This window comes from Etheostoma cragini, chromosome 4 (genome assembly GCF_013103735.1).
Source record: "Etheostoma cragini isolate CJK2018 chromosome 4, CSU_Ecrag_1.0, whole genome shotgun sequence".
NCBI lineage: Eukaryota > Metazoa > Chordata > Actinopteri > Perciformes > Percidae > Etheostoma > Etheostoma cragini.
The window spans coordinates 22788340-22809513 of record NC_048410.1 but is presented as its reverse complement, the minus strand read 5'-3'; the positions used below and the strand labels follow the sequence as shown (position 1 = coordinate 22809513).

Below are 21174 nucleotides of genomic sequence, written 5' to 3'. Positions count from 1 at the left end.
GTATGCAGGACTATTTCCAAACACTTAGGGGCAGTGCAGGTCAACAGGCAGGAGGGAGAGGCTGCATGAAAGAAGTGTAGGTTCACAGAAGGTGGAGGAGAGTGTAGGCTTGGTGTTGGAGGAGGATGAAATCCATTATCTAAAGGATCTTTAGTGGGGTTTTGTGTCGTTGGAGGGGAAGATGAGACAGTGTGAGCAGAGGAAGACGGTGTAGGAAAATATTTGCAGATGTAATTTGTGGAGGTTAAAAGGAGAGAAAGAGAGGCAGCAAGATGGCACTAGACAGGTAGAAAGAAAAACAGGCAGGAGTTGTCGCCGAGAGTACATTTACACACAGGCAGTGTATGCTTGTTTGGAGAATACATGGCTCTAAAGACAGAGACTGAGAGAAAAGGGGGATAGATTTATCTGAAGTTGCATGGAAATACAGAAAGGATGGTGACACAGAGAGAAGAGAAACACAGCGAGGGAACGCTCCCCATGGGAAGACATGCAGACTGCATCATCAGCTCCCTAATGAGGGGTCATTAAGTCGTTCATCGGGCACACACAATCACAGCTCCTACCACTGAGCAGCAGCGGCCGGGCTACGCTCCCCCACCCTAATGGCCATTGATGAAGCACTCAGTCAAAGAAAGTGCCTTTCATTCACAACAGGACACTCCACAGCCTCAAAACCACACCAACATGTGAAAACATATCGAGTGAGGACATCAAATGCCTCCGGACTGGTCCTCTGACGTACTGCAAATTGTCTGTGCTTTTTTTCTCCCATGTGTGAATACCCAGAATCCCAGCCATGAGCCAGAGGAGGTAAATAAAATGCATCCTTAAATATTCTACAGTCACAACCATTCTCTCTCACGCATGCAGAGTTGCAGATTAACGGTGCACTCCTCGTCCAATGACGAGGTGGGGCTGTACCTTAAAGGATTCAAAGAAGCCCCCCCCCCCTCCAGCGGCCCCGTTCTCCAGCTTATCTTCGTCTCCACCCAGACCCATCATGGACTGGCTGTTTATGTGCAGCTCCTCATACAGAGTCTCCAACAGGGCTGAACGTGTGCGCTCCTAACAACAACAACAACAACAACAACAACAACAACAACAACAACACAGTCAAACAGCACCCCATCAGTCAGACAGATATCAGCACAGAAGCTCATCTGCATTGGTGTTTGATTTAGACGGTGATAAATATACTAACTGGTGTGTGTTCAAGTGTGGTGACACGTGCATGCGCGCGCGCAAACACACACACACACACACACACACACACACACACACACGCACACACGCATCTTTTTTCACCTCTAGTTTGGCAAACTTCTCAGCCTTGTAGCAGGCGTACTCTGCATTGATGAGCTTTGTGAAGAGGAACTCGCGGAACTCTGGGCCCTGAGGAAAGTAAACATAGTGAAGGAAAGGCGGAGGGAAGGTTTCTGATGTCTGCTCGCAAAAGGGAACTGAGGTTGTGTGACTGCTGACCTTTTTGAAGACTGCAGGGTTAGGCAGAGCCGGCCCAAAGAAAGGTACATCATCCCGCGCTGTCACAGACACCTGGAGGAGAAAGCAAGAGGGCACTGACTATAAAATACTGTCGTATGTGCCACAGGAAGAAAAAAAGCTTGACGAATGAGTAAATCTGAAATGGCGTTCATTGAAGGTTTTCTTGTAAATTGTTTGCTGTCTTTGGAACCAACCTTGTAGGTGACATTGTCCGTGCATGCATTCTCCACCTGCACTACCACATACCCGTGCAGGAAGTTGGACTGGATCATGTCTGGTACAAAGGGCGTGTTCTCCTCCTGGAACACAATGGCTACAATATCGTTGCCTATGTGCCTCTTCCTCTGCAGCTGGATGGCACAGATAAACAAAGACTAGTGGAACAACAGTGGAAACACTTCAAATGGACAGTTAGAGAGTCGCAAAAGCCAATGTATGACACTGATAGCAGCCAAAACAGTTGGCTTGTAGTAGGTCTTGTGCCAAGAATTTAACACAGTAAACAAGCTATGTCTGAATAGCTTCTTTCAAACATTAAAAAAATACTAATAAAATAGTGTAACTCAACTTTCCATCTATCTATCTATCTATCCATCTATCTATCTATCTATCGGGCACCATTAATTGCCTTTATCCGTTTATGTGAACTGCTACTGTAACACCAATTGATGTTGATCCCCCTCTGTGTCTTGTGCTCATTGCAACAAGTTCTCCAAACTATACGACCACATATGCCGTTTGTTCTACCCTGTAATACTATCCATGGGAGTGTTTCATAAATTAGTGATGCAAGTGCTTGCAGGAAATACGACCCACAGAAGTGTTTTCTAACCTACCTGAATGCAACCATTGTGGTTTTATACATGTCACTTAAGTTAGGTTTACAAAAATACTGAGTTAAGAATAAAATAAATGTGGTTTTGGTTTAAAGCAGTACTTTTCTTGCATTACTTTGCTTCCGTGCATACATATATGTGATGTAGTTTCCTCTACGCTAAAACGCCTCGCCGTTGTACAGGACACAAACAGACGTCTCCTGGGTAAAAACTGTCCTGTGTTTGTTTGACCCATCCACCCGTCCCGGACATTCTTGGTTTACAGTTTTTCTCAATCGCTTTGATAATAATAGGATTCATTAGCAGATCGATGCAAACTATTTTGATCTGCAAGGCTTACTCAACGCATTTTGTGCCAAAGCAATGACAAATGACAAAAGTCATGTGAACAACTGACTTCATGTATACTTAGTCATGTTGTCTGATGAAGTTTAATAGTCATTTGACAATTGTGCCAAAGCGATGGAGGAAACTGTAATTCCCCGTTACATGACTTCCTGCATTGCTCCCGTCCCTGTGGTAGGGCATCGGCTGGCAATAACTGTAAATGTAGGCCCAAGCTTTTGAAGGCTTTTGAATGGCTGACCGTAAGCGGCCCAAGTCTTCTCTTCTGTATAGCTTCATTATCCTCGATGCCAAAAAAACTAAAGTTGCCAAAAGCATACGTGTGCACTTTGAGTACAGAGGGACTGTGGCCCAAGGATTTCATTTTTATCCAAGCAATTTCTTTTGCCAAGCATTCGGGACACCTTCTTTCTCTGCTGGAATCTCTCATTGCTTTTTGCTTTTAACTCTAATTTAGACAGCTCGGAAGTTCCCATAAATATCAGAGAAGATATGTTTTTTCCCTCCTTTTGAAAATTTGAGACATCATAAACACTGCCCCGGGAATGTTTTCCTTTCAGCATTCAAACAATAAAATCCTAGATGATATTACAAGGTCAGATTTCTCACTCACACACAGGGGGGCTTCATGAGTTCAGATAGCTAAATAACATCCATCCCATTTTCTCTGTGCAGATATCATAATGCCAAACTCACCATGGACATAAGACACTAAAAAAAAACTAACGCGGGGATGGATTGAGTCACTTGACATTTGTTAATGCTGTAATTCCACTCCTGAAAAAAAAAATATATCTCCAGAAATAGTGCTATGTTGTTACGGTTGCACTAGCACCCTCATGAATTTATTTAACATTTAGGTCCTTTGTGTGTCTCTTCATGACAATATGAACCATCTGTGCACGCTAACTGGGGTAACAAAGACAGCTTTAAGATGCAGTGAAGAGCAGCTGGACCAATGTAGCTCACTGCAACATTTCATCAAAGAGATGAAAGTCTTCGGTCACACGCTATATACCGGCATCCAGATGACATGAATGACTAGTATTTGTTCAGGTTACTGCATGAAGCTGCTGCATGCCCGTGCTCATCTTAGGACACTGGACAGAGAGGGAGAGCTGCAGGAGGAGGACGTCTCACTCTACTTCTTTGCTTCAGCTTGAACTTCAACATCAATATCTTGTTCATTTATTCTATTAAAAAAACTGGTTTGAAATGACAACATGTGGTAGAAAGAGGGTTGTCCAAATTTTTTTTGTACAGATTAAACAAAGAAGATACAACGTGATTAGTGAGTTAGGAGTGCTGGTAAAAGGATTTTGTTTCATGCTTGTGTTCACAATAATTCAGGTACACAAAAACTGCTATAAAAACACAAATAAGTTACCATGATTATAAATCATTGGAAGGTCACTGTACCTGCTGTGAGTCTCCCTCTGTGTAAGGCAGCTTGGTGGAAACGTGGAACATAATCTCCTTATTATGGAAATTTGTGTAGACAGATTCTGTCCCTGTCTGTCCATGAGTGACATCCAACCCACCCCGAAATCTGAAGAAGAAAAGTAAAGCCGTAGAGAAGGATTTAAGGGCAGAAGCAAGAAAAAGGAGAGAGAATTTATAAAAAAGAGAAGATAAGGAAGAATGAGAAGTAAAGGAGAAAAGAGGATTGAGGTGAACAGCCGAGAGGGAGACAGAAAAGACATGAACAAAGCTGTGTTAGGAGTGGAACATAAGTGCGTGCCTTCAGCGGACTCGGCCCATCCATGCTCATCCATCATGAGGAAATGCCAAAGGCACTTCTTCTGCCTACTCAATCACAATGTCAGCAACACTCCACACATCCGTCCGGACACTCTAAATCGCTTTTCAGGGATTCGTTTAAAGCCAGCTCTAAAGAAATGCACAGTGAATGATAACCTGCTTCTGACAGACACGAGGGGAAGGGTGGAGAATTAAGCAAAGGCACTCGAAAACCAAAGAAATTGAATTAAAAAAGTGACCGAACCCTTTGAAGTCGTGAAGCTCAATCTTGTGGCCCAGAAACTCCAAAAACTCCACAAAGGCAGGACTTTCTTCCATGTTCCCAAAGAGCTCCTCCTCTGTTGTCTGCATGGAGGACGCAAAGGACATTTCCAGGAAGACTGACACATCACTTCAAAAGCAAAGATTAGCAGCGGTATCTGGGAAGCGCACTCACCTGGCCAAACTTTTGATAAATAACCCCAAACTTGAAGTTGTTGCTGATCACATGCTCGTCAAAGGTAACAATGAGCCTGGATGCCTGAGGACAAGACACCAGAAAGTTTGCAGTCAGGTTGATGGAGATGTGGTGTTCCCAGTAGTAGTAGTTTTATTTGGAAATGAGAACTAGCGCCTACCTTTGGGTAGAGGACAGGATAAAACCTATCCACGTTTACTTCTTCACAAACAAGCTGCAAGTGAAAACATACATTTAGCATTTGTCATTTGAAATATATACTTAAATTCAATTCTTGACTAGCTATTCTGTGCCATAATAACTTCCTACCTTGGCCATCTGAACCACATTGGGGAACTCGGTAAGACAGGAAATGGGAATCACATCATCGTATGTTTTTAGCTTTGTGCTGAAAGGCAAACAGTTTGAAAAGTCAAAATACACACTGGTTTCTAATCCAAATCAATCCTCCTGCTTTAGTGTTTTTCTTTCTTTGATGTTTAGCATTCATGCAAATTAATTTCCAGTTCAAAGAGGACCTTTTCTAACTGCTCTATCCGAGAGATTCAATAAACAATGCCATGGAAACTGTGCCACATTACTGGGATACATTTAATCATTTTATAAATAAAAAGAATCATTTCTGAAACTCACTCGCCAACGTTCGCATTGGACGTAAATTGCGTGCATGTCCACATATAGATAATGGCCAGCACTGTGTGTATGGCTGATTTAATGAGGCACAAATAATCCAGATGTACTAACATACAATATATTCATACAGCTTCCACTACTGCTCATGCTCAGAGCAGCTATTTGTTTTGTGATGTCTGGGTTTGTGAGGTTTTCCAACTTTCTAAATCGAAAAATCTGACTTGTTCAGGTTGTAATTTCAGACTAGGGATTTGGAAATTCCGACTTCTCAGTTAAACTGGAATGCACCATAGGAACTCCCATTAAGCAGTGTCTGCCACTGTCCTAACATAGAAGTCTTAGGGGTACTAAAAACAGTGAAAACCCCTCTGTACTCTACTCAACATGGTACAGTCTGAGTTCCCTTTCCTATAAAGCCCATTGGAAGCTCATTTCCAGTTTGGCAGTTTGGACCATGTTTTGGTCCAATGGACATGGTCCATTAACTGCAGGTAATATGGATGGGAGATCATGCAACAAACATTAGATAGTGGTGCTAATTATCTAATTGGGGAGAACAGCCAATCAGAATTGACCTTCTTCAATTCTCCGAATGGTTGATTTTGTGGCACGTTGAGTGAGTGTGTGCGGCCAAGTTGAGCGCACAGAGTGGACAGGTAGAGAGAGAGAGAGGGAGACATGAGAGGTGTGCAGCAGCGGTCTGCCGGAGTGTGTGAGAATGGTTATTATTGCATGGCAATATGGATAATAGCAATGCAAATACAATTATTAAGCACATAATAGGTTGTTTGCTTAAACTAAAAAAAAATGGTGTTGTTTGTGTACTATTTCTTTTCAATATGCAAAGTATGTGCTTGAAAAATACATTTCTCTGTGCTTAAAATATACAATTGCTCGCTCAGGAATGAGGCACATACAGTGTATGACGCCATAGCAAACAAGACCCGTTTTAAAAAATCTAAATGTTGGGACGGTTAATGTGCCAATATTAATATGTGCTGTGTAAGAGCCATATACAGTCTATGGTTAGAACATGAGCTTGACATTTGAAGCAACATTAACACAGGAGAGTAACCTGTAATCCTTCTCTTTGAATAGAAATGGGTGTTTTTAGAGCATTGACAGTTAAAAAAGACTCATCATTATGTAGATTTCCATCAGACGCTTTAAATATGGAATGTGAGTCAGTGTGAGTTTGTCTAGGATGCTGGGGTGACTGTGGGTGGTGCCCACCCGCTAGAAAACATCACAAAATGTTGTGGGCTGAGAGACTGTTACCTCGTAACGTTCTCATCCACTCTAAAGCTCGATTAACACTGAATGCAGCAATTCAAATGTGGAGAGGAGTCTCTCGGCTGCTAAATGAAATTCACGGGTTATGTGGTGTGTTGAGCTCTTTGAGAATTAGTTTTATTCATAATATGTACTTGATAAAACACAAATATAATGCTATTTCCGGGTATTTATTCTAAGATAGCTGCATGTTAGGAGAGCCAGTGTTAGTTAAAGCCCATTGGCGGTTTGATAGAGCAGATGTCCACCAAACCAGTTGTTACAAAGCCCTTCCTGAAATGAAAATAATTTTCTTTTAATCACACTTCCGAAACAAAATACAGTAAAACTGCCAGAGTTTTGTAGAGGAGAACACAGTAAGCACACAAGTTGCAGTCAAACTGTGTAAATTAAGCAGAAGGCGTCTGAAGTGATATATAACTGAAGATGAAATCGATGGGAACGTGTGTTGGGTGCCCTGTGCCACTGTGGGTAAACTTATCCTATTGTCAGCAATCAAGATGGAAATTCATTTTAAAATTCAGTGAGAAATGAGAATGCTCTTCTTCCTCTATGTCAGTTTTGCTCGACTGAGTCCTATTCTTGAGCAAAGAATAAAAAATAAATAAAACATAATCTATCCATAACAGTTGAGTCATGCATGAAAACACTCTATATAGAATGGTTCTGTTTGAAGGATTTATGAGTAGATGCCAAATATCACTGCATTACATGAATTTTTGAAGCCGGGGTTGTTCCAGGTTCGAGGTGAGAGAACATAGAAAGGGAAAATGGTGTAAAGGCAAAGAACAATTTCAGGAAATGTGAAAAAAAGCACAAATGCAAGAGACAACAGGTCAGAGATAAAGATAATAGGAAACTGTACCGAAGCATCAAGCGCAGATGCTCCTGATCCCCAATGACATCATACTTTATGGAAAAGACCAAGTGGCCCAGGGCAGCATCCATGGTGTAATAATTAAAGTGTTCCTAGGGAAAGATAAGCAGAGGAAACGTAAATGCAGGGATGAATACTCCTGCAGCAACTGAGAATTAAAAATGCTATTATAAATTAGAATTGGAGAAGCGTCGAGAGAGTAACAGTGTTGTAATTAAAAAAAAGATATGACCTTGAAGAAAAGGTGTGAAGCAAGGAACCAATTTTTATTAATCTAATTTGAACACACAACTTCTCAGGTATATATAACAAACTGTATTTACAAGTTCCATTTCATTTACAGTTTTGTATCATGTAAATAATACGCCGACATTTAGTGTTTTTCTCACTTTTTGGGGTGTATATACTTTGGGAGAGAATACTAACAGCGTAAAAGTATCGGTTGTAAAAGTAAAGGTTTTCAAGGGTAATAAAAGGCTTAAATTGAATTAATTAAATTATTTTAAAGTCACATACAATAACTGGCAACTGGTTTTTGTCCTCATCTCTTTGCAAGTATGCATTGACTGTGTCCTATATAAAGATGGATGGCTTGACAGCTGCACTAAACAGAAGCCAAAACATCTCTACTGCCCCTTGGTGGCTTGTTGCATTAGGTCATAAACCCCGCCCCCTTCATGTTAGCCGATTAAACATGGACCAAAATCCTAGTTATTATCATGTTGATGCTTGTTCAGTGATGCTGAAGTGTAAGTTTGTTTTTAATTGGTTATTTGATGCTACAAAAACCGGGTGAAGCGGCATGATTAATAGCGCTGATTGTCGAGCGGTTAGTCAGGAAGTGGCATGGGCGGGACCTCGATACCGCGGCTCCACCCTCCAATCACTACTCTGGACTCTGGCCCCCCAAAATTACAAGATGGCCGGACCCATATCCGGGACATTTTTGGCGTCACTCTTGTACAGTACAGTGGGGGGGATGACTCGTTGCGTCATCTTTTCATGCAGTACAGTCCATGTTTGCCACATCACTTGAGTTCTGCAATTGGATTAACTTTATATCAAGTCATTTAAAATGCCATTTTTCTTGTTTGATAGAATTTTGTAGGGGTAACCATTACTTCAAATCAATGTAAATCCCTAATATCAGGCCAGTTAATGTAAGGAAATGGAGCCAAGGGACCTTTCCCAAATTGTATTTTTTAATAAATAGTAAATAAAGATGGATACTTTGTGCTATTTTATTTGCTTGAATCAACAAAACCCTTTTTTTCCTATTCTCACCTTGCCCATGAATTGCCTCCTGTAGATCTTGGCGGTGCTCTTTGTCTCCAGTTTGACGTGGGAAGTAGGACAGGGGGGTTGATCCGCCTCTGGTGGGTCTTTAAGCTCATGATTGGTCCCTTCGATCCAGTAGCCTCCAAACTGGGGCAGTAGGATGAGTGGGAAAGGGCTGGTGCGACCAAGAACCTGACAATGATGGACAATTATCATGTGAACTAAGTATGCTGATTAGTAAATTATAGTTGGTGTGTTTAAGCACTGCATTGCTTTCAAATGTGTGCTTCTTTATACTCATTTAAACCTTTACAGTGTCTGACATCTGTGTAATGTATAATGCATTGTTGAGTTCTTTGTGCGTGGAGTGTGTTGTGTGTACCTCATGAACGCTGGGATAAGGGATGTAGTCCTCTTCTGTCTGCAGGGAGGGAAACAAAAATAAGTCAAGCTGACAAACAGCTGCTTCTAGTCCTACTTTCACTTTTGGTTCTTTGAGGAAAATAACAATGAACATAAACACTGTGAGAGAATAGTAACCACTGTTTCAGCATACATTTGTTTCGGGTTTGAATATGACGGAAGCCACATTAGCAAGCCTTCTGACAAATGCCCTATATTCCTCTCTAGTGAATACATTTCATACAATTAACATTTATCTGAGATGGAAACCTGCACTCACTGATCTCGTTGTTATAATGTACATATTTTAATTCTTTCAAATGTTCAATAAAAATAAAATCCCACATTCTCAAGGCACATAGAAACTTTGAAGACTAGGTGCTGGATCCTTAATGTGGATAATATGTCAAAGGCAATCCCAACAACCGTCCGAGTTGCCACAGGGATGTCTTGGGTAAGGCGCCCGAAACGGCAATAAAAATATAGGAATTTCAGTACTGTCCTAATTTCCTTTATAAACTCGTTTAAACGTGTCATTTGGTAAAAGTTCAAATAGTTTATAACAAACAAGAAATTAACAACAAATAAAGTAAACACGCAGCTCAGATAAAATAAGGATATGCTTTCCAATGAAAGTTTCCAGAAGACTTAGGGGCGGCTGTGGCTCAGTGGTAGAGCGGTTGTCTGCCAATGGGAAGGTTGGGGGTTCAATCCCTGGCCCTGCAGTCCTATGTTGAAGTGTCCTTGGACAAGACACTGAACCCCAAGTTACCCCCGATGCTGTGCATCGGAGTGTAAATGTGTGTGAGTGAGCAGGTGGCACCTGGTACAGCATCCTGGGCCACAGTGTATGAATGTGTGTGAATGGTGAATGTATCCTGTATGATTTAAAAGCGCTTTAGTTGTTAAGACTAGAAAAGCGGTATATAAATACAGCACATTTACATTCTCTTAGAGACTTGAAAGAAGACACTAACTCGAGGACGAATTTCCTCGGGCAGGTCCTTGCAGACCCTCGGGGCCCTTATTGCAAACGCTCTGTCCCCTTTAGTTTTTATCCTGGACTCTAGAAGAGACAACAGACCAGTGCCCGAGGATCATAAACAACACAAAGGTTTATAAGGGAATTGCCAGGTCATGAAGTGCCTTAAAAGTAATCAACAAGATCTTAAACAATGACTCCTTAAACAACCAGGGAGCCAATGTGAAGAGAATACTTCTTGGCTCTGGTTAAAAGCCTAGCAAGCTAAGTTTTGTCCAATCTGTAACTGTCTCAACGTTTTTTGATTAAGAGAAGAGTAGAGATGGAGGTGGAACTACAGGAAACGTCAGAGGATCGCCAATGTAAAGGGCTCAATGGATATCTGTACCGGGTAATTCATCCAATAGTTATGGAGACATTTCAGTAATGTCAAACTCATGGTGGCACTGGAGGAAAAGTCAGAAGCTTTACCTGAAAAACCCACTCTCCACTCCATTCCATTATCTACATTTGTGCAGTTATTCATAGGAAATCAAGACAAATATGTCACCAAAAAACAATAGCAATCCAGATATGGGCCATGGTACACTAAAGTATATTAAATATATTAAATTTGGTCTGGAGCTGTTTTCATGGTATGAGCTTAGCCCATTAGCGCTAATTAAGGGTAACCTAACTAAGATGCTCTAATATTTTGAGCCATAGTGTCCTTCCAACTTTGTGGCAATGGTTTACAGAGACCCTGTTTAAACATGAACAAAGCCAGGCCCTTAAAGAAATAGTTATCCAGATTTAGTGTGGAAGAACTTGACTGGCCTGCCCAGAACCCTGACCTAAACCCCGATCAACACCTTTGGGGTGAACTGTAGCACGGACTGAGAGCCAGTTCTTTACTCGCTCACTACCAGTGCCTGACCTCACTACTCTTTGTAGCTTACTGGAAACGAAATTGCTTAAAAATAGGTTTAAATGTTTTGTAGAGAGCCTGTCCAGGAGAGGGGGGGGGCAACATATTAACGCCCATGGTTTTGGAAAAAGAAGAAGAATACCTTTGGGCAAATAGTGTGCATCATTGATAGCTAATTTGTTAATTTCTTTTAATGATTCATCCCAAAAGAACTGTAGAACTTTCTCGTTCAACACTATACTACATGGGAGCCTGTATATAAATCTCCAAAACGGCATAATGCATGTTAGAGGGCAGCCAGACCCTTACCAAGTTACCTGATTCTTGTCAACCCACAGCGATAAATGGCTTAGTTTTTCTTTCAGATGATGATGCCATCTATTCTGTGCCCTTACTTGACCTCAGATCTCCTGCTTAGAGTATCTCCCAGTCTTCCCTGCCAACTGCATAAGCCTGTCTAGGTAATAGCACAGCTTAGGATTTTGCAGGCCTAGTCCCCGTTGAGTTCTGAACTCAGTCGTTGAACATTCTAATGCCTGTCTGACGGCTGATAAGAAAAGGTTTATAATTCTGCCAGTATGTATGCTCTACCAGACTGTGCTCTAGGAGGAGATGTGAGGATTTGCGACTCACTTTAAGGGGGGGAGGGAGGGAGCATCTCTGCTCATCCATTCTGCAACCCTGTAGAGAGAAAAAAACGATAAGGAACAGGTGAAATATCTACAAAACAACATTCACAAAGAGACACATACACAGTTCTGATAAAAATGTCTTGTGCAGCAGCATTGAGCGAGATCAGTCTTTCTGGCAGCAACTGATGTTTACATCACCAGATGTGCCTGAGAAAGAGGAAGTAAAGAGGAGTGATATATCTTGGGGGCTTTGTGAAAAAGATAAGCAGAGGTCCATGTGAACAACCATCAAGCCATAATGCAGATATCATTAATCACAATTCCAGTCAAGGGCCAAAAAGTCCCAAAACAGGACTTTGCTTCTATTCTATGTCCTTATTCTGCTGACTCATAACTACTGACAGTTTCCAAAGCACAAGAGAGAGATGAGGAACAAAGCATTCATGATCAGTGGCCTCTTTAAGTGGAATACCCTGCAGCTAGATCTGAATCGTATCAAATTTGATGCACCATTTTTTTAGGACTGAGGAAGATAAATCAGAAGGAAATTGAAAAGGCTTTCATTAAATTCCTTCTTTGAAGATGGTTCCACTTCTTCTGATTCTCTTTCCCTCCCGCATTTCCTTTACATGTTGTAGAATATGCATTATTAATAATCCACGTTGCTGCACACAACATGGAGTGTTTGCTGTAGTGTTTTGCTGGTTTAAGCGAAACACTCCACCCAAATAGCACAGAAACACTGACAGTACAATTAAAATGAACGCACCCCTAGATCTTCTGAAACATGATGTTGTTTGAATTTTACATATTCTAAACCTCAATCATGTTTTGGTGCCTCTTTCAGAAATATTCTTTTCCAACAAAGATAACATCATAGAAACTATATTGATTGAAACTTTGTTCACAATGTTTCAGGATCATGTTAAGCTGGCCCTGACACAGCAATGCCCACATTACACGTTCAATTTGGGCTTTAAAGCAACTCTAGAGAACGTTTTGTACCTAAAAATAATGTTTCCAAAATTGTTTTAGTGGTTCATCAACTCATAACAGGGTGAACAGTCCTTCTGTATTTGCTTTGTGGCTTTCTATAACGGCACTGTGCAGGTCTGCCAGATCGGGTAGCGGATCTGTAGTTCCAATGAGACATAATTCCAACCGGTAGGGGGACTGAAGCGGAAAAAGTTACACAGTGTTGCTTTAAAGGCCACATCACTCATAATCCAAAGGCAGACGCAAAAGAGAATGAAATTGTGATTCTGTGAAACAGGGACTGTGGGTTCTTTGTCAAAGTTACTATTTCAAGGTACAAAGTGTGTTTTAATTGCTTTTGACTGGCTCATTTTAGAATCTACTCTTCTTGAGTGTTGTTTGTGGAACTCTGGAGTTGAACATTACTGGGTACAAAACCCAAACTACATTCCTATAAATCCATCATGACATGTCACACATCGGGCCACACTGACAAAACACTGTGAAGAGAAAACACAAAAAGGTTCTGTTCAGCACATTTAGAAGCATCAGGCTTCTAAATGCAGCCTGGGACTGCCACTGCTGCAAAACACACACGCACGCACGCACACACACACACACACACAGACACACACACACACACACAGGTGGCAAAGAGAAGGACAGCAGAGTTGTAATCTGGAATGCAAAAATAGCAGGAAAAGCAGAAAAGCGGGAGTCTCAAAATAGACCTAAATGGAAGTTTTATGTCCAAAGCGAAGTGATTGAAATTCTGAAGATGCTCTCTGATTAAAGCATGGGAGTAAGAGCGAAGGAGCAGAGCCCGGGGACCAACTTACAGTACCTGCATCCTCTCGATCATGGCAAACAGGTCCGAGGTCTGTGGAAGAGAGTTGACACTGGGTTTGAAAGTTGTGTTGAAATGCTTTTCCTGCAATTTTCACTCATCCTTAATCTCGGCCCACTGCAAAAGCTGGCTTTGCAGTCTCAAGACACGAGAACTCTGTTGGAATCTCTAAATCTCTATTTCCATATTTCCCTATGACGCTCATTAACGCATCCCCCATCCCACTAGACACCAATCTCACTGAGACTCCTTTCTTCACGCTTGAAGACAAACACACTGTAAACAAGTAACTCTTAGGGGGAAATGAGCCTCTAAGCTCCATGGTGCTACTCTCTGTTGCTACAGCCAACAGCTCATGTGATTGCGCGCAACAGCCAAATTAGCTGGAAGGCACTATGCTTTTTTAGTCACATTAATGTGTGAACAAGGCTTTTTTGACCAGATAACAGGCAAGTAGAGAGTGTACAAGGCATGAACTATATCTTAATGGACATAGAGGTTGTGACAACTGGTTTTCACGTCAACAGTGGTTTAACCTTGATGTTCTGTGTCCACTGACACCGGTGTTTGCTTATTAGACAAAGAGGTTTCAATTGTAATTATACCTTGACCATGCACTTCCACAGAACATAATTTAGTGTTTTGTCCAATTAGCAGAGGTACTGACACAGGTTAAAGTAGAATAAAACATCCTCAGGCATGCATTTCTCTTCTGCTGAGGCCACGTCAAGGATTTTAAGCAGCTCCGACCTGAGAGGAAAAGGGTTCGCAGCAGCCCTGGCGGCAGTGCTTGTTGTGCGTTGAGACCTCTGTTCACCATGTAACACAAGTGGACTGAAGTGTCAAAATGATGTTTCCACATGACAGCTTAAATTTACTGAGGCCACTGCAGGAGGTGCAAAACACACAAACACACGCACACACACACACACACGCACACACATCTCTTATCTTAACGCGTCTCACTATCTTTGTGGGGACCCACCGTTAACATAATGCATTCCCTAGCCCCTTACCCTAACCTTAACCACCACAACTAAATGCCTAACCTTAACCCTTACCCTCACCCTAACCCTAACCTAATTCTAACCCCAATCATTAAACCAAGTCCTAACCCTCAAACAGCACTTTAAAGTTTTGGGGTCCAGCATTTTGGCCCCGCAAGTCTACTGTATTCCTGTTTTTTTGGACCTCACAAATATACAAACACACACACACCCACACACACAAGGAAAGCATATACATGCATATATATAAACATTTTGACTTGTACGTGTGCTAAAACATAGTTAAACGTACACCTATCAACACCCATAAAAGCACACCCAAACAAACAGACACACCTGACCCTGACAGCCAAAGGTGCAGCCTGGAGTCTACTGTTTCATGTGAAAATAAACAAAGCTAGACGATGTTCAAAGAGATATTGCTCTCCTGACTGCTATACAAACAAACTATCAACAAACATTGTCATATGCTGACCAGATAATCAGTGAACCGTGCAGTAACTACATCACTGCTCCATCTCTACTGAGAAAGATGGGAAGCAATGCACTCCTGGATTGTGGAGCTACTGTTGTAGAAGAGCTCAACGTGAACCATAGCTATGTAGAAATAAAAAAAATAGCATAATTGCAGAATCGGCTAGTTGTATTTTGCATGTTATCATCAGGTACAAGAAAAAGAAAAAGTGCTGCAAACAGCTGATCTGTATGGAGCTTAGACAGCTGCTAGAGCAACAAGGTACAAGAATAAACTATCTCCTGTCCTGCTGTAGCAAACACATACACATGTCTGTCTCTTAGCTCCTTTAATAATTAAACAAGCTGCAAGACCTAGAGGGGGAAAAAAATCTCTCCCTTTATGCAAGTGAAAAATACTCACATCACTGAGGCATCGTCTCTTGAGAAAAGGCTTAGCGGGGGGACTGTTGAGCAGCCCATACAATAAGGCATTCTTAGGTATCCTGAGATCAGTCATCATTTTACAAGTACGGGTGCAGGCAAACTGACAAGAGGCGAGGTAGACAATGACACGCCACACTCACTGTCAGTGCTGAGACGATGGACTATCAGAGAAAACTAGAATACTGTCAATCAGAATCCACATATTAGTGTATGAGAAAAGATGTTATGGAGTGTGAGAATGTAATTTCCCTTCCTTCCCCTTTTTCACCCTCCCATAGACACACACAGCTGTTCTGTAGGCTGTGGGAGGAAGGGAGGAACAGTGTTTCTGCCCTCTCTGCTGAACAACTATCTTTTCTTTCGCCAACACACACATACATGGGGACGTACACAAAAAAAACGCAGTTCTCTTTTTTGTTTTATTGCAATATTAGACTATTCTCTTCCTCTTTTCTTTCATCTGGCATTTCTCAAGCCTCCCTCTCAGAAACTCTTCTCCTTTGCTGTGTACAGAGAGCCAGACATACATTTGAAAACAGGCCACTTTAGTCATTTATTTTACCTCTCAGGCAATTAAAGACAAACCTAGACATACCTATTTATGTATATATTATGACGTATATATTTCCCAAGTTTTATTATACCTGCAGTGCTCGCAAATCATACAGTAAGTGATGATTATGAGATGTTAGTCATGTGCTACTATTTCTGTACAAGCACAGACAGATACTAAAGCCTTTTCTTTGAAATGAATGCTTAATAACATTAAGTGGTCATTATAAATGAATTAGAAAAGTGAATGAATGAGTGGTGCACTCTGGAAACACATCAAGCACTTTACACTGCATGGTGTCCTTGGTAAGAAAGCAACAAAGTGAAAGTTCCACGTGTTACCACTTCCACCAGAGGAGATATGTGACACAGGCAAGCCGCAGCCCAACTCCCTGCATGTGTAGATGCCACAGCATGGTAGGGGACTTCAGCCAACCTCAGCACCTCGGAAATCATCAGTGCATAGTTAAGTGTACTAGGAGGAAAGGAGAGATAAAAAAGCAAGGGGGAGCAGAGACTTCTCTGTGCAGCTTTCTCCCTCATGTGCACTCCCAGCATCAGATATCAACAAACACTGACCTACTTTAAAAAAAACTAATGTTGAAAGCTTTCTAGAAAACAGATTCTCCCCATATGTGTTAAGCATCGTTCATTTTGCATTATAAAGATAAACACTGTCAGCTAACGGTCTGTATTGATTTCCCTCGAGGAAATCAATGGAAAATACACAAAAGGACTTGAGGTTGCTATGTTTGAATTGAAGATCACAAAGTACAGATTTTGTGTGGACAGAGTGGGACTTATACTTATCTCTACAGTATATAAAGGGAAACCACTTTCTCTTCTGTTAATTTGCTTGATTATGTTAATGTAGTGTTCTAATCCTTTATTAGCTAGCACAATATCTATTTAAATAACAACGCTGGGACAGTATGTACAAAGGCACGGACACTTTGGGCAGCTATGAGGGGTCCTTTACAATTCAGTAAACGCTGCATTAAATCCTGAGTTAGTGCAGCTGTGAATGAGACTGATATGTGTGTGTTGTGTGAATACAGAAGGAAGAAAAGAACAAACTTTCTTATAAACCATGCACGCCTAGAAAATGTGTGTGACAATAACTTGCAGTTGAGTGACTAGCCTGGTCTCATCCTGAGGTTAAAATTCATTACTGCTGATCTGTTTACTCAGGTGTAGACCGGCTTTAACTGAATGCCAAACTGGGATTTGAGAACATTCACAGAAGAAAGCTGAATGCTAATTACATACTGATAATCATGTAATCACATAATTGTTACTTGATGGCAAATGTGAGGGAGATCTTAATTGCTATTCAGAATCACGCTATGATGAGCACTGACATTGTTTCAGTCATGAAGCATACTGATTGCCAAGCTGCGTTGGTGTGTGCTACATTTCAGTTCAAGCTGTTTAGAAAGTCAACACACAGTTGCACAGTCCTCCTGGTGACCACAGTACAGTATGTGGTGTTTGAGCTAATGGAACAATATGTACAGTAGAAGACCAAGATCAGCACTACACAAGTGAAAGGATTCACAAGTTTGACTCACAAGTGTCATTGCTGCACTTTCAGACTTGCTTCAATTTTTTATGATGCACACGTTTCGGCTCATGTCTTCAGAGACATTATGGAGCTGCTGCAATGAACCATCACTGTTTAAACTACCAGCAATTGTAGTGTGTGTGTGTGTGTGTATGTGTGTGTCAAAGAAAGAAAGATGGGAGTGCATGAGTGAGAGTTAAAATTGTCTGACTGATCAACCGATTCATTAAATGCAGTTAGCTGCATCCTCAAAGGCAATATGGTAAAACGGAAAACTGGACTTCAAAGAGAGTCCACCAGTGGCCACAAAAGTCTATCATTTCAGCCAGAGAAAATCCATTGGGGTCCATTCATCAGGTCTGGCTCCAGAGACTAGCTTGTCCTTACAGTGGCCAACGGGGCCTGTTGGACACAAATGGAGTTCACACAGATGCCACCCCCCCACCCCCCCTTCAGCCCATGACAGGCTCATACAAGCTGGCCGATTGTCACAGAGGTTAAGGTCTCTGTATGCTGACGCGGATCTCCTATTGTCTTTTCTCTGGCAAAAGCAGTGAACAATCAGCTGAAACAAGAGGCACTGTAACTCTTCCTATAACATACATCTCTTGCATTTTAATCAACATCTTATGGGCATTTGTATGTGTAATGCATTATTATCACTGCTTTACTTAGGACTTAAGACACTTTCAGCATAAAGAAGCTAAATCCACTAGTACCCTTCTATTGGCCTACTGCTAACTTGACAAGGTGAGCAAGTTATACGTTATATAACTTATAGTTATAAGTTAACTCATCAAAAGAGTTGTAGCTAAAATGTTTTGCATTGCACTCCTGCAACCCTGTCTAGACTCTTGATGGACAGTTAATAAATAAAGGATGGAAATTGATGGAGCAGAACCACAGATGTCACCTTTTTAATTCCAAGCCTTCTTCTTTCTTGTCAAAACCTGTTGTTTACATTACCCACAATGCAACTTGACCACCAACACTTAATTAGGATATTCAGGGGTGCTGTGCTCATAGCGGCTAATGTATCTTTGAGCCGCTAGCCCTCAAGCAGAGATGCAAAGTGGGTTACATAGGCCTGGTAAACTCTCTTCTGGCATTTTCAGAACTTGTAGTGTTCAGCCAATTAACATCACTTCAGGTAATTCATCAGCCTGCGTGTAAGTCCCTCCGGAGCCAACGGGCTTCATTCTACTTTTTTTTTCCCACATATGCAGTTTTCCCCTTTAAGTTCTCCTTTAGGACAAACTGAATGTGGGAATATTTGTGATAATCACCCATAAAGCACATGTCCGAATCATCATGAGCATGAGTTAGTGGAATAATTGACTTTGTGTGAAAAGGAACTCCTGTGTTGTAGTCACACTCAATACCTAAAACCTTCAGGCCATCAGCTCTAATCAGATCATTACAACCCAATGAAGCAAGGTGTCTGACTTGCAGAAATGCAGAGTAAAACTGTGTAGCTCCAGAACTAAAAGACAAAGATATCCTCTCTTTAGCAATACGTCTATGAGAAAAGGATCCACTGCCACTTACAGGCCAACATTAGTTTAATAGAACTGTATGTGTCTCATGAAAAGACCATCAAAGCACCTTTCAATATGTCCCATTTAGTATAATCATCTGAAGTATTCTCTGCAGATCTCTGATCCAAGTTCTATTATGTGAGTTTGTCTCCATTCCTTACGTCCTCTGTTCCATTCAGAAACAATAGGCTGATTTACTTAAAGAGCTTTAGACTGAACCACTGGCAGCACAATTACTATAAAGTTCCCAGTCTGGTTTAAGCTCTTGGCTTTAACAACCCTATTAAGTAACGTATGACGTCATATATGAACTGTAGAGATTACAACTTCCTGTCACCATAGACAAACACAATCCATTTTAACATTGTAAAATATTTAGGTCTACAGTTTGACAAAATATGAGATATATAAATGAATGAGAACATTTCTCACATGACAACAGCTCCATATATAACTACATAATTTAAATCCCTTGCAAACTGTATTTCCACTGCATGTGTTACAAAAATACTGACAATGTGCCTCCCATGGTATGAGAAGAGGAACAACTGCTCCAGATCTATATTTGTCCCAGAGACATGTGACAGAGGGCACAGACTCTTCTGTCAGGCACCACAACAACCTGCCAACAGCTCCCAGGGGTGGGGGGCATCAGAGCCACCTTTCACCTGGTGTAACAGCTAAAGGATGTGATGCAAAGGAGAGAGAAAAATGATGGCTTAAAAGGTAGGGATGGACTGGTAACACTATTCCATTGCCAACAGTCACTCTTTGTACTGGGCTCATGCTCTCACTGATGCCAAATACTGATCTGACATTGCTTTAAACAGTTACATTTTTCTATATTTTAACAAATCCCATGAAACAACCTAAAAGGTGTCCTGTCTGTGGCTGGTGTGTCTGGTTCTTCCTAAATGCTGGTGTAGCAAACATTACTCAAACTCATGCAGATAGACACACAAAAAATTCATATTCAATGTACTGGTGAGGTGGTTCTCAACCTTTCCAAGTCACAACATCCAAGAATAATGAGGTTGGTGTTGGCAACGCCAAGAGAGAGAAAGAGAGAGATAGAGAGAGAGAGAGAGAGAGAGAGAAACACAAGTGTAAACTTTATGAGCAGATTATTGGGAATGGTCTGATTCATAAATGTGAATAAATAATGCTTGTTTGCGATGACAGTTTATATTAGTTAGCATCTAGCCCTTTCCATTGTGCTCGAGGCACTGTGGATTCCATTTCTTCTATATCAGGATTTGCCTACATGAGCAGTATTTGTTAATGGGACAACTTCATTTTTGGTTTTGGTCTTTTCATGGGATTTGTTAACAAAAAGAAAGTTTAAAACATCACCAAACTTCCTTCAATCCTTTAAATTAACAAGGTAGGATATGGGTCACTAACTGACTTACTCCATCTTTGTCTACAGTACATTATCCTCCATTAGACAAATATAATATCCATGACAGACATTTTTCACAGCAGGCGATTTGACTTGCCATAACAAAAGCACGGGTGTTGCATCCAATAAATTAAAAGGTCCCATGGCGTGAAAATGTCACTTTATGAGTTTTTTTTTTTTTAAATTAACATGTGCGAGAATTTGTCCCACCAAAGGGACAGAGACATCATGGCTTTCAAATGGGAAAAGTGGTAGTTGGTGAAGGCCACACCCCCAGCTTCTACATTGCCCCCCCCCCCCCTCTTCTTCAATAACTACAGACTCCGAAATGCCACATCCTAAGGAAAGCTCATTGTGGGACTGGCTCTAGTTGCTGTAATTCTGCCCACGGCTTAATTTTGGTAAAGAGACTTCAGATACAGTATTAGGGGACCACTAAGGTCTATATAAAAGAGACTTCAGATACAGTATTAGGAGACC

The 21174-nt window shown here is 41.2% G+C and overlaps 1 protein-coding gene across 8 annotated transcripts in view; it reads right to left on the bottom strand.

The window, feature by feature from the left end:
• Nucleotides 1-21174, bottom strand: part of si:dkey-166d12.2 (rap1 GTPase-activating protein 1) — an 89011-nt gene that overhangs the window by 10851 nt on the left and 56986 nt on the right. For 5 of the 8 annotated variants that reach the window (XM_034868318.1, XM_034868316.1, XM_034868312.1 and 2 more), the window contains 13 exons: nucleotides 11911-11958; nucleotides 9369-9407; nucleotides 8993-9178; nucleotides 7697-7800; nucleotides 5215-5293; nucleotides 5066-5119; nucleotides 4885-4968; nucleotides 4693-4793; nucleotides 4107-4236; nucleotides 1701-1856; nucleotides 1486-1557; nucleotides 1309-1395; nucleotides 925-1068 (listed from right to left, as the gene is read on the bottom strand). In XM_034868318.1, coding sequence (XP_034724209.1) covers nucleotides 925-1068; nucleotides 1309-1395; nucleotides 1486-1557; nucleotides 1701-1856; nucleotides 4107-4236; nucleotides 4693-4793; nucleotides 4885-4968; nucleotides 5066-5119; nucleotides 5215-5293; nucleotides 7697-7800; nucleotides 8993-9178; nucleotides 9369-9407; nucleotides 11911-11949 — 1275 coding nt within the window. In that variant the 5' untranslated portion in view covers nucleotides 11950-11958. Of the gene's footprint in view, nucleotides 1-924; nucleotides 1069-1308; nucleotides 1396-1485; nucleotides 1558-1700; nucleotides 1857-4106; nucleotides 4237-4692; nucleotides 4794-4884; nucleotides 4969-5065; nucleotides 5120-5214; nucleotides 5294-7696; nucleotides 7801-8992; nucleotides 9179-9368; nucleotides 9408-11910; nucleotides 11959-13728; nucleotides 13765-15615; nucleotides 15885-21174 lie in introns of those variants that run through there. The other 3 variants (XM_034868315.1, XM_034868313.1, XM_034868314.1) reach the window with 2 other exon arrangements.